At 37.6% G+C, this 13,115-nt stretch overlaps 1 protein-coding gene across 1 annotated transcript in view; it reads right to left on the bottom strand.

The window, feature by feature from the left end:
- SEC63 (SEC63 homolog, protein translocation regulator) overlaps nt 1–13,115 on the bottom strand; it is a gene marked incomplete at both ends in the record, with an annotated part of 55,338 nt that overhangs the window by 32,837 nt on the left and 9,386 nt on the right. The window contains 3 exons of the mRNA XM_079532828.1: nt 1,531–1,643; nt 4,460–4,574; nt 5,378–5,477. Coding sequence (XP_079388954.1) covers nt 1,531–1,643; nt 4,460–4,574; nt 5,378–5,477 — 328 coding nt within the window. The remainder of the gene's footprint in view (nt 1–1,530; nt 1,644–4,459; nt 4,575–5,377; nt 5,478–13,115) is intronic.

The following is a 13,115-nucleotide window of genomic DNA, read 5'->3' as shown; positions in this document are numbered from 1 at the left end:
AGCTACCTTTTGGAGGCAAGAAGGTAAATATTCAAGATGAGTTGATAATGCAGAAGTTGTTTGCACGGGCTTTTATTCCCTTACTCTAGACTTTTAGCCCCTGATAGCACATTTGTTTGGTTATCTGTTGTTGTATCTTTCCTTTCTGGAAGTATCTAGTTTCGTATCAATGAAGGCAGATCTTAACATTCCTACGCCTATTCTATATTGACATTTCTTTTGCCAACAGATTATCTCAAGAAGAATCCCTGTTACTACATGGAAATAGGAAGTTTCTGCTTTAGGAAACACCACTGCACATTTGCTATACAGAAGACTGTCAGAAAAGAAATCCAGTGAGTCAGAGATCTCCTACTCATTTTTAAGTCTCATCCTTATTAACAACCTTAACTATTGAGCATGTATTCTTTCCAGACAACAGGGCTAAGGAACTCTGGTGTCATTTTCTTTAAGATACGCCTCTGCCACCATTATTGCACATGTATAAAACTGTACTCACCAAGCATTTGATTGCTAGTTTGCAAAATAGAAAGGTGAGATTTTTCAGGAGTTCAGACAGCAGTATGATAGTCTTCTATTGAAGAGATTCCATAGTGATGCAGTGGTTTAAAAGCAGAAAGAATAAATTCAAAACTACTCAAAGTGAGCATGGTGTTGGCTTTCCATCTCAGTAAGATCAACCAGATAAACAACTGACTTAAAACTAACTTGCTAGCTCCTCGGATGATCGTTATAACAAGACAAAAAAACAACAACAACAAAAAAACAGCATTATAAGAATCAAACCCAGATTTTTATTATGGATAACTTCATTTTTCTAAAGGGCTTTCTTTTACACTGAATTCTAATATTGCACATCTGCACTTGGATTTGAAAAAAAAGAAGAAAAAAAAAAAATGCACAAACAGAAGTTTGACCAAGAAAATATTTCAGAGAAAAAGAAGTTCCTAGGATTCAGTTTTTAAGAACTATACAGATAATATGAAACTGTCACTGAGTCAAAACACAGGTCTGCAAGCCAAGTACAAAGGAAAAGGGATGTGACAGAGCTGAAAGAAAACAACCAGAACCAGAATGAAGCACCTCTACTGCTAGATGGGAACAGGATTAGAATGCTGCTTCTTACTGTGGCTTTACTATCAGATGAAATGAACAGTACATTTATTGTCTAAGGGATGCTTTAGAGTGGCCACAACAGGATTTGTTGCTTAAACACTGCAACACTTTTTTTGTTCTTTGTCATCTTTAAGATTCAGCCTGTGTCACAGTGGAAGCACTTTTCCTAGCTGCCATGAAAGTTAAATACAAGGAACTAATACCTTACAGTATTGTCACAGCTGCTAAACAAACAAATTATTCTTCCTAGCTTGTACACATAACAGGCATGCATGGAATCTAGTCACATTTTGACTCATTTTGTTCTGTTTATCATATATCCAAAAACATAATCTCTGGCTGCTTAGGTCACCCTTGTTATTACCTTACAGATTTAATCCTTCTAGTGTTTTTACAGGCAGAAAACAAACTTACGCTGCATATGCCTTAGCAATCCTCATGAACATAACTTCATCTCCTCCTTTATCTGGATGGTATTTTAGTGACAATGCACGGTACTGCTTCTTGATTTCTGATATACTTGCTCCCTTAAAAAAGAAAGTTTTATGTTATTAATAAATATTGTAAATCAAATCCATTATTCTATATCTGTATTCTAAAGCACATCATGCAATATTCTTCTGAATCACTCATGTTTAAAGAATTATGTTCTAACATGATATGATCAAGAAACTACATATGCATCTAGTAGAAACACTATTACAGTGTTTTTCTAATAACATTTATATAATCATTTTACTTTTAAATCAAGTTAGAAGCCACAGGCTAACAAAAAGATATTCAGATAATTGGATATTGTTTGGGTTTTTTTTTTCCTGTGTTACTTGCTCATCCATTTATATTTAAAAAATAAGGCTTTTATACAGTTTAACAATTCTGATTTTTCCCTGAACATACTGAAGAACACAAAGAATTCTTAATTTGCAGTAATCCTCTATTTAAGCAAAGAGTTCATAAATCAAGTATGAAAGTTCACTTGCAGCTTGCAAGTCTTGTCTATCACAAGAACAATTCATAGCCCTGCTACTTAAGGCTGCCTTTGACTAGAAATATGCTATCTGCAAATTATTTCAAACTTCTCAAATAAAGGGAATACATTACTTAGAGCTGAGAAAAAGATCAGTCTTTATTCTATCACCGCACGTTGCTAGATGCCACCAGCACAATCCCACGTACACTAACTTTCACATTGGGTTGGGAAGTTCATTAGTCAAGTAAACTCAAACAATTTTAACTCAGGTCAGACAGCTTTAACTCAAGCAGATAAAATTTTTCCACTAAGTTTTTTAAGTTGCACAGAACCATCACCGACAAAGCTCTTCAACACCTGGTGGTCTAGCAGGCTGAAGCCTTTCATAAGCATACCAGAAGTTACTTTAAAGTGATTACACTGTTTCAACAAATTTAACCTAACCTAAACAGAATTTAACCTAACCAGAAATTAACCTACCCTAAGGCTTCATTTGCTACCTTACCTCATGTCTTTTTATACAATATATCTATTTTCCACTGCTATTTTAACAGTATGCCTGCCTCATTTGCAGCACAGGATGAATTTAATCTGCTATAAATCAGACTGAGTAAGAACAGTCATTTCAAGACTATACAAAAGTGTCAGACGAGCAGCACAAGCTGGAAAGTGCAAAAATACAAACAGTGGATGTGAGTGCAATGAAGAAAATTACTGCACACCAGTTTTCAAGTGCTTGCATCTTCAACCCTTTCATCAACTTTTAGGAAACAAAGTTCATTTTATTTGAATTCGTTGACTTATTTTTTGGTTTTTTGTTTTTTGTTTTTTTTTTTTTAAGCCACACCAACGTGTAACGTCATTATGTAATAACACTTCGACAACTGTATCATACATCAGCAGGGCTGGCAATAACTAATGGTTTTACACGGATAGAAGGAGGTGGTGGTGTAAACTTTCACACAGGCTGAATCAAGAAGTTTTTCAGACATTCTCTGATAGCATCAAAACATCGAACACCACCACGTTCTGAAATCTTCACTTCTACTAAACAAATCTACTGCAACTGATGCATCTTCATACTCATCCATTCATCTCTTAACATCTCTAGTTTTAATTCAACTTTCCTTTTGCTCTACCTACCACAGAGCATTCCAGTATTGGTTTCTTCATCTGAATAAGATACATGTGTCTTGATTAAGCTAATAAATTTTCTTTAATAAATATCAAGTTAGAATTCAGTACATACACACCTTTTCCCCCCTCAGAGTTGTATAAATTTGCTAAAGAATACAAAAGAAAACCCACTAATGACTTATTCCTTGTCAGCTTTGTTTAACCAAAGTTAACCCAGAAATAGGGACGTGGATTTGATGGGTGGACCACTCGGTGAATAAGAAATTGGTTGAAAGGCCGCAGACAGAGGGTGGTCATCAATGGCTCTATGTCCAGGTGAAGGCCGGTAACGAGCGGCATCCCCCAGGGGTCTGTCTTGGGACCAGTGCTCTTTAACATCTTTACCAATGACATTGAAGACAGAATCGAGTGCACCCTCAGCAAGTTTGCTGACGACACCAATCTGAGTGGTGCGGTTGATGTGATGGAAGGAAGGGATGCCATTCAGAGGGACCTCAACTGACTTGAAAGGTGGGCCTGGGTGAACCTGATGAGGTTCAACACAGCAAAGTGCAGAGTTTTGCATTTGGGCTGGAGGAATCCCAGGCATTCTACTGACTGGAAGGAACGGTCCTTGAGAGCAGCCCTGCAGAGAAGGACCTGGGGGTCTGATGGATGAAAAGCTTAACATGAGCCAGCAGTGTGCCTGCAAATGGTATCCTGGGCTCCATCAGAAGAGGGGTGGCCAGCAGGGACAGGGAGGTGATTGTCCCCCTCTACTCTGCTCTTGTGAGGTCATTTGAATTTTGAAGCTATTAGATGCAAAAGTCATCACAGAATATCTAATGACAGACTTTACAATGAACAACTGGAAGAGGGTAGATTTAGACTAGATATTAGCAAGAAATTCTTTGCTGTAAGAGTGGCGAGATACTGGAACAAGCTGCCCAGAGAGGTTGGGGATTCCACTTCACTGGAGGTATTCAAGGGCAGGCTGGATGGGGCTTTGAGAAACCTGGTCTAAAGGGAGGTGTCCCTGCCTGTAGCAGGGGGTTGGAACTGGATGATCTTAAAGGTCCCTTCCAACCCAAACCATTCTATGAACAACAAATGTCAAAGAAGAACAAAATCATGAGATATGTTCACCAAACTTACCTTATTAAAAAAAAACAAATCAAATTCAACATCTAGACACAAAACACTAGACAAAGCATAGAATTACAGTAATATACACTACTGAAAAATGCTGTTACGTACAGGATCCAAATGTAGAACCTCATAAGGGTTATATTCTTGATACTCTCGGTCCGTTTTGGAAACCTTGTATGCAAGAAACAAAAATAATGCCCATCCAGCAAGGAGGATTATTTTCCTGTTTGGAAGAAAGAATTTTTAACAGGTACAAATCCACTAGGTCTAGTGTAACTCTCGAAATAACATGTAAAGCCATCTGTTATCAGTCTACAAGGCACAATATTAAAATAGCAAGAAATATTACAGAAATTTTAAAGCAGGTATGAGTATTTCTGTGATAACAGCACATTTGGCAAAGATGAGACACTTGATTTAAAAAGAAAAAACAAAACAAAACACAGGCAAGCCACTATCAGCAAAGCCTCTTTCTATTCTTTAGCTGTCTTCAGCAGTATACAATAGCACTCTGTATTTCCAAAGGATGATTTTAATCTCATCCTAGACATAGACAAATGTTATTTTAAAAAAAGGTGGAAAAGATACATAACAGAAGGTAAAACACTGAGAGCAAGAAACTAAGAACTGAAGGATACAAAGACTTCAGCTTTGAACATACCTGTTCTTTACTATTGTGTATTCAAAGACATATATTTACATATTAAATATTTAAATCAAAATATGTTGCTAGCACCACTAGTTTTTGTGAGGGAGGACCTTTGTTTTAAGGAACAATAAATGCACTGTCTACATATTTATTAGCACTGAGGCTTACAGTTTCATTTAACGGGTATTTTACAAAGGACAAGGCATTCATCATTATTTCAAGCACTACTAGATAATGATTAGGTGTTATTCAAACACAGGAAATTACAAACATCTGATATAAAACAACCACAGTACAATTAATTCCAGACATATTTTTGTAAAAGTAAGATACAGGAATTGCTTTAGTGGAAAGTCATGCAAATGAAACACACTTACTTTACTGTAGGAATTATGTTTTGTTGTGGTTTTAAAAGCCGCAAGCGATACCACAAGCACCTTCCATAGACATTTCTTATATTCTTTAATCGAATTTGCTCTGTGGAAAATAACAAAAAGGATTCTGATTAATCAATCTGGCAAACACAGAATCATAGGAAGGATCCACAAAGATCACTGAGTTCAGCTTTTGGCTCCCCACAGAGCAACCTAAGTGTTAAATCACCCATTGACAAGCGTTGTCCAAACGCTTAACACTGACAGGTTTGGGACCATGAGCACTTCTCATGTGCTCACTTCATCCTTCAAAAGGCAGTGGAAGGTCATTTTAAGGACTAACAAAAAAATCCAGTAACACTGGAAGAAATAACGCTTTTGACCCAAATAAATGATTCTCTACCTTCAATAACCACAAGAAGTTACTCTAGATTATGCTCCATGACCTAGAAGGAATCCATTATATTTTTCAATTGCCATGTTTTTCAGTTGCTATCACTTCTGAATCCAGTTTTTGCTTCTCTAATATGCACCTGCAATTTCTTCTGCTATTTTATAGTAAACTCCAATGAGTCTCCCATTTCAGTATACCATCTACTGTATATGAGAAGAAGAGCAGAACTGTCTTTATGCAACCAAAAAAAAAGGCTAGATGAACAGCTAATTCCTCAGTTCAAATTATGATGCATTTCCCAATTTCTTTGCAACGCTTGTTTTTTTATAAGCTGCTTTCATTTAGGCTTTTCCTACTGGGGCTGTGGAAGAAGGAGAAGTTAATACCTATTTGTAAATCATGTAGTTCAGTACAAGCACATGCATTAAAAACAAGCCAGCTCACAACATTTTCTTCCATCTCCTTTCAGGACAGGACAGGATTAGGAAGAAACTGTCACCATCACCATGACAAAACATGGAAGCTATTTCCATTAACATAATTTAATTGTATTTCTGCATTCATCAAGACCGGGTTATACTTGGTCAAAGAACTCTTTCACACCATAAAAATAAATTGGTGAAAAACTTGTACAGAATTACTGTAAGCACTGAAATTGTATATTTAAAAGTGACTTTAATCTTGTTTATCTTTAAGTAATTTACCCATCACAGAAAGCAAAGTATCTGGGGCCAGAAAAACATGATCCAGATCAGACGTGAGCACAGGATTGTAGCTTAAACTTTGGCAGAAAGTGGAAATGCAGACAATACCTGATCAGCCACAAGAGGCACAGAGTAACACCTAACTACAAATGGATCAATTTATTCTGAACTACTTAATTCCCTAGAGTGTATCTTCCCAGCGACCCAATATGATAACAAACAGCTTGATAAGATTCCTTCTGGAGATTTAGTTGTCCTATCATCCCCAAAGATGGAGAGATGGAGAAAGAGAAAAAAATAATTCAATCCTGAGTGAAATGTCTGATCCAACTCAGAGAGCTCCCAAACAAGCTTCCAGGCTTGTCTCACTTACTTGTGTAAGCTACACATGCTTCAGGATTCCATTATTCTCCTGAGTTGCAAGGAGAATGTTCCCATATTTATGAGAACAAAAAATGATCCCATATTTAAAATAGGCCCTAAAATGAAACTTACTAAACAAAAAAGATACGGTCAATAATTGGTTGAGTAACTGCCCAATCTGTTTCATGTTGCTGTTGTGTAAGGAAGACACTGCAAGGAAAAATTAAGATGGCAATGAATACAGGATTAAAATGCAACACTGACTTTCTAAAGGTAGATACCAAGCTAGTTTGGCAATTTCTCTTTCTTTCTTTCTTTTTTTATTTCTTTTAAGATAAGAATTGTGGGACATCTCCTCCAGTGGTTCAGAACTGGATTCACCACAGCTAGATGGGAGCACACAGTTACCTAAAATTAAACTAGATTTTTAATGCAAAGCTGAGGGATGTGACCAGCGCATAGAGCTGGCGTATCAAAAAGCTGATGGTATGAGACTACACAGACAATTAAATAATGTTGACCAAAGAACTCTGCTACAAAAGAGGTAGGAAAATGGTCTACAGATTTCAAATGGTTACTGGGAAACAACGTGATGCTTTTACTGAAGTCACCTATATCACCTCCCTAATAGAAGACAAGCGTTCATTTTACAAATCTTTTATTGCAAATATTGTCTATAATCCTGTCTCTGCAGTGCTGAAGCAGGACGAAGCCAACCGTTCAATGCAAACCCACTGTCTGAGATCAGCTAACCGACCCAATCCACAACACATCCCTGCAGGCATTTCTGCAGCACAACTGAGGGACACTGCTGCTTGGTAACTGTCTTAGCTGATCACATTGCTTGGAGAAATACATAGAATTAATGTGAAAATGGATTGCCATTGCATTTGGAGAAATAGAAAGTGATGAAGAGAACTTGTAGAGGGCCTAGAGGTAAGAAAGCTCACTTCACTTAATCCTGTAAAATTAAGCCTAACAGGATATGACTCCTTCTAACATTTTTGCTAAGATGCTTTCAACAAGATGCTCTGCCTTGTCTTGAAAAATCTGTGCTGTACTGCGACACAGTGCCCCAGATCTCACATCTGCCTGCTGTCCAGCCCTGACAAGTGCCAGATGATCCTCTCCTCTTTTCTTTGTCTCCATTCTCCCTGCAAGAACAGTCAATATCATTCATCTTACTGAGCCAAAAAGCTTCCAAAATGCCCACAGGGGAAGACACCACAGAGGGGTAAAAAAAGAAAATAAATACATATACAGTAATTATGTGAGGTAAATTAAAGTTGGCACTAGGTCAAATAAAAACTGACCACAAGATAAATGAGGCTAGAAACCGAAGGTGTTTTGTAGTGACCAGAGAACTGAGGTTTTGGAACAGCCTTCTAGTAACGGCCACAGGAATAATATTTTGTGAACAATTTGAAAACAGCATCAAGGAAAATGAGGCAAACAGTAAGAGCAAAAATTAAGCCCTTTCAAAGGATAAACATGATGCCTAAGGCAGTTACAGAGACCCTGGCAATGATGTCTTGGAAAAGCAATGCTGCACAGGGTGACTCCTTCAGATTAATACCAAATTAAGACACGATGCTAAGCAGCCACTGCATCTTACACAAGCATGTGAACAACTCTGGATCAAATCTAATTACAATTGATTAAACCCTATCAGAGCAAAAATACATCCTTAACTTCTTTCCAATCTTAGGATTGCAACGGTCTCATTTGATTAACAACACACAAGGCTACAGGGCATTAAAGAGATGAATGATTGTTTATAGTTATCTGTCTGGAACATAAAGAGAGAATCAAATCTTTCCCAAGCCGAAGCAAGTCTAGACCATGCAAATTATTTCCTGCTATCCCTAGGCACTCCTCCTGATAAAATTAATCAGTAACACACATTAACTTAGGGAATTCAAAAGCGGACAACTGCTTGCGATAAGGAAAGAAGAGGAAAGACAGCAGGTGCCCCAGTTTAGGCAAAAGCTATTGGTGAAACATCATCCTGAGTAGCAAATATGTTATATTACTGTTTTATCTAGGAAAAACAGAATTCCTATTTATTCAGAGACAACCTGTATGATTGCACCAAAGAAAATACTTATCCAGTTAGGAAGAAATATGTTGCAGAAGAAAAAAACTTCTAGCTAGAGCCTGAATACCAGACAATTACTTTCTTAGCAAAAACAGTATCATCCTCTAACGAGCAAGGTGCTGTGGATAAATCAAGTTTTTGGGGTTTGGTTGTTTTTTGTTTGGTTGTTTTTTTTTGCTTTGCCTTCCTCTTCCAAGGACCTCTCTTTCACTCAAGTGGAATTGCCATAACAGAGAACTGGCATGCTGCCGCAGCAATATCCTGCAGACCCCAAGCATGCAGGAATAAGTATATTTTACAGCAAGGCTTTACCCTGAGCAGCATGCAGTAAGAATTGTACTTCATTTCAGTTTTAGCTCTGGAATCCTTGCTGTCAGGGAAAAAAATCCAGAGTTGGTCAAAAAGGTCTGTTTCCTCTTGCTCCAGAACGTGACACTCCACCAAAGCATAAGATCACTTCACACACTGTGCTTTGACATGGGATTACTGGAAGACAAGTGTGGGGGGGAACTGCTTTTTCTTTGGTCATAAGAAACTTCTCATTTGATGAGTAAACTCATTAACAATAGAGCATCTCTCCTAAAATAGTATTAGAGAGCCTTCGAAAGCAAAGGCATAATGCATCTGTGAGTTTCTGAAATAATCTCACTAACGATAATCTGTGTATCAAGGTATTGCTAAAGCAACCCTTTTAGACAAGCATAAAGAATGCCAGTTCATTTCTGCAAGTGATCCAGGGAAGGATCCCACAACTCCCCTATTTCCTTCCAAATAGTTTCAGATGCATCTAAAGTTCCTGAGACTCACGTGCAATTTTTCATCAGTACAATTTCTCCTTTCACTGGCTTCTCAGAAGTGCCTATTACAGTATCTTACTGTGTACAGACATCCAGATAAACCTGCATCTTGATACACTCCTTAGGTCTTCAAGAAATTAAAGAGTTCCTGGGACAAAAAGCAATCCGACGGCCACCTCTTTCATATACTCAGAAACAACTAATCACATCCTCTAACAATACTAATTGGTATTTTAATCAACTGGCTCAACACTGTCTAAAATCTTTAAATTAACGAAAAACAGAATCAGCACTGTTAGGCTATTGGTAACTACATTAAAGTAAAAAAAGCACAATTTATTTGTACATTAATCTGGTTAGTACACCTTTGGAGAAAGACTTTTTCTTCCTTAAAGACAGATGTCCATCTGGCTACTACATACCTTAACAGGACTATGATTAGAGATCATTGATCAATAGACTCAAGATACAGCCAACTGTATTTGAAATCAAACAGGCATGCAATGCCTGAACAACAAGCTCAAAGCCATTATTAAAATAGAGAAAGAGAAAAAGAAGACTGCTTGATCTTTGGTCTTTATTTCTCTTATTTGATGACTAAAGCTTTCCTTTTTTATATTCCAGACAACAATAAAGACATCAGTAGAGTGTTCTTTACTAAAGAATTAAATCTGTTCTATTTTGTTAGAACTTACGTATTCTTCTTGACTAACCAAGTCTTCAGAGAGAGTGATTTCAGGATAAGTAAAGCAGATGTGTCTAAATTTTCTAGGTGGGTAACCCAGACCACAGAGCTCTTGAGTATCAAAAAAGCCCTGAGCACATAAGGCACAAAGAGACTTTGAGGTCACTGCTCACAGCAGGGTCAAGAGAAGCAGGTTGCTCAGGATCTTGGCTGTAGGCCTTCCAATATCTTCAAGTACAGAGATCCCTCTGGACAACCTGTTCCAGTGTTTGATCATCTCACAGTGGAAAAACAAACAAACAAAAAAACAAACAAAAAAAAAAAAAAAAAAAAAAAAAAAAAAACCTCTCTCACATCTGTCTCAATATCTACCTATTCCCCCATCACAGGCAGGGTGAGGAACAAGGGCAAACAAACACAAAGAAGCCAATCACAGGCTAGATTCACAGTTTCCATAGCTCATACACAGCCTGTGGCCTACAACTCAGCCAAGTCTGACTTAGCCATACATTTCTGATGCTCATACCCCTACACCCATACCTTGCTTTCCAGCACACACCTCTCCTCCCACTGCACTATACAACTGCAAAGTCTTTGACTTCCCACACAAATATCATCTTCAAAATCCAAGGCTTGTTGTTTTACCACAGTGTGACCAATGCCTCAGTGCTGATGACGGACAGTACAGACATGCTCCTACCGACAGGATACAAAGAATACCAGCTATGTGGTCACTGCTGGGCAGCTAAGGAACACAAGCATTTCTATTGACAAAAAGATTTGAAACATACGTTGGTATAAATTCATGAATCATGTTAAAAGCAGTCCTGCAGAAAGGATGTACTACTACTGTGGGCAACGACATCACCCAGTAACTTAGTTATGCTGAGACATAAAAAGAAACATCTAGGATTCAAGCTGGCTTTGAGAAAACACCATAAAGTAATAGAATTATATCAGGACTGCAAGAGGTTTGTTACATTATGAATAAGCAGATAACCTAAACTATCCATCACTTCAGAAACATTTGGTCTTACTCCATCCTGATGGTGGAGCAGAAACGGTTGTCACTACTCTACTATTTGAAGCGCTTGAGAAGTTTTATTTACTTGGTTTTGAAAGTTCAGGAGGCTTCATTTCATCCCTCAGAATGCTTGGCAAATTAAGTCCTTTTAGACCTAATCTTAAAGGTTCTAAAGGCTCCAACAAGTGACTCAAAAGAAAACGTAAGATAGATTTCTCTCATTTTTTTCAACCTCTTGAAGAATGAGGACATAATACATTTTATCGGAGATATAACAGATGTAAGTCTAGAAAAGAGGGATGAGAAGGATGTACACGTGGAAATGTACAGAAAAGTTTTAACCGTCAGAATCTTGTTTTGGCTGCAACAAACAGGTTTGCTTTAAGCAAAAAAATTTAAGTAGTTAATTATTAAGTTAAAATTAAGTAACATTAACAGTTTCATTTCACGTCTAAAGATGTAACAACAAATTATCAATATTTAAGACAATCAAAAACTAACACAAAATTAATATGCAGAACAAATCAAAGATAAAGGTTTGCCCTCATTCCACCTCAAATAACAGGAAGAATAGAAGTACATTCTAGCCACCTGTGTGCCCTTTATACCTTTAGGCTGGTTAGAAAATCAAAGGCAGGAAGTCTAAAATACAGCTCCGGTGGACATTCAAAAAAACCCAGCAAATAAGATTGGGTGCATACGAAATGTTCTGCAACCAGATGTAGACAATTTATGCAAAGGTGAACACTGCCAAGGTTTCACCAGAAAATAACACCTTACAATAAGGAATGGGGTAACAGACTAGAGCTTTGCAGGCTAGAAAATACCACGATCACTTCAAAGACATTTTTGCAAAATGTATTTTTAGTGTGTCATCTCCTTCTATCCCTAGCACAGAAACTTGCACTTCCAGCAGAATACACACAGAGATACAAGCAACGCATGTAGCATAAGTGTCTCAATAAAGGTTACAGGGTTATGACCCAAGTGCATAGAGCTCCTATGAGGTAAACCTGTCCCATTAAATCAGACTAACAGGGCTCAGCATAAACACTGCTCTTGAGAGCTTTTGAGTTTGCTGTTTAAGTGTTATCATTCTCTTCAGGGTGCACTAAAAGGCTACCACTTTGTTCAAGAGCTAATCACCAGCCCTTAAGGCAGGCTACATACATAGGTACATATGCAAAGGCTGAGGTCTTAAGAGTTTTTTCTCCCTCAACACAGGAATTAAACAATATGACAGACAACTAATTTACTTATGTCTTAAACTGGGGACCTCTGAACAAATTTGCTTTGAAACTGCAAAACTGAATCTCAAACAGCAGGTGATGAACACAAGTGTGGGTATGGTGCCTTCCTGACTGATCAGGCCATCTAAGGTATTTGAAAGTATTTTAAGGGAATCAAAGGACAAGGAAAAACCCTATGCATATTTTAAGGAAAAGCCACTGAAACATACCTGTTAATAACATCTCAATGCTGTAACCCATCTTCCCTGAGAAGTGAAGCAAGATAGCAACTCCCAATAACCTGAAGTCAGTAACTCTTCTGGAGTACTAAATAATTTCAGATCTTATCACAGGGTTGACTTCTGGTGTAAAACACCAAGTTTAGGCATGAAGTAAATCTAGTTGGTTTAAAAGCATTTTAAAAAGCAGTTGCATAAACCTAAAAGC

This window comes from Tetrao urogallus (assembly GCF_951394365.1).
Source record: "Tetrao urogallus genome assembly, chromosome: 2".
NCBI classification, from domain to species: Eukaryota; Metazoa; Chordata; class Aves; order Galliformes; family Phasianidae; genus Tetrao; species Tetrao urogallus.
The sequence above is the reverse complement of the archived record's forward strand: the minus strand, read 5'-3'. Positions and strand labels throughout refer to the sequence as shown.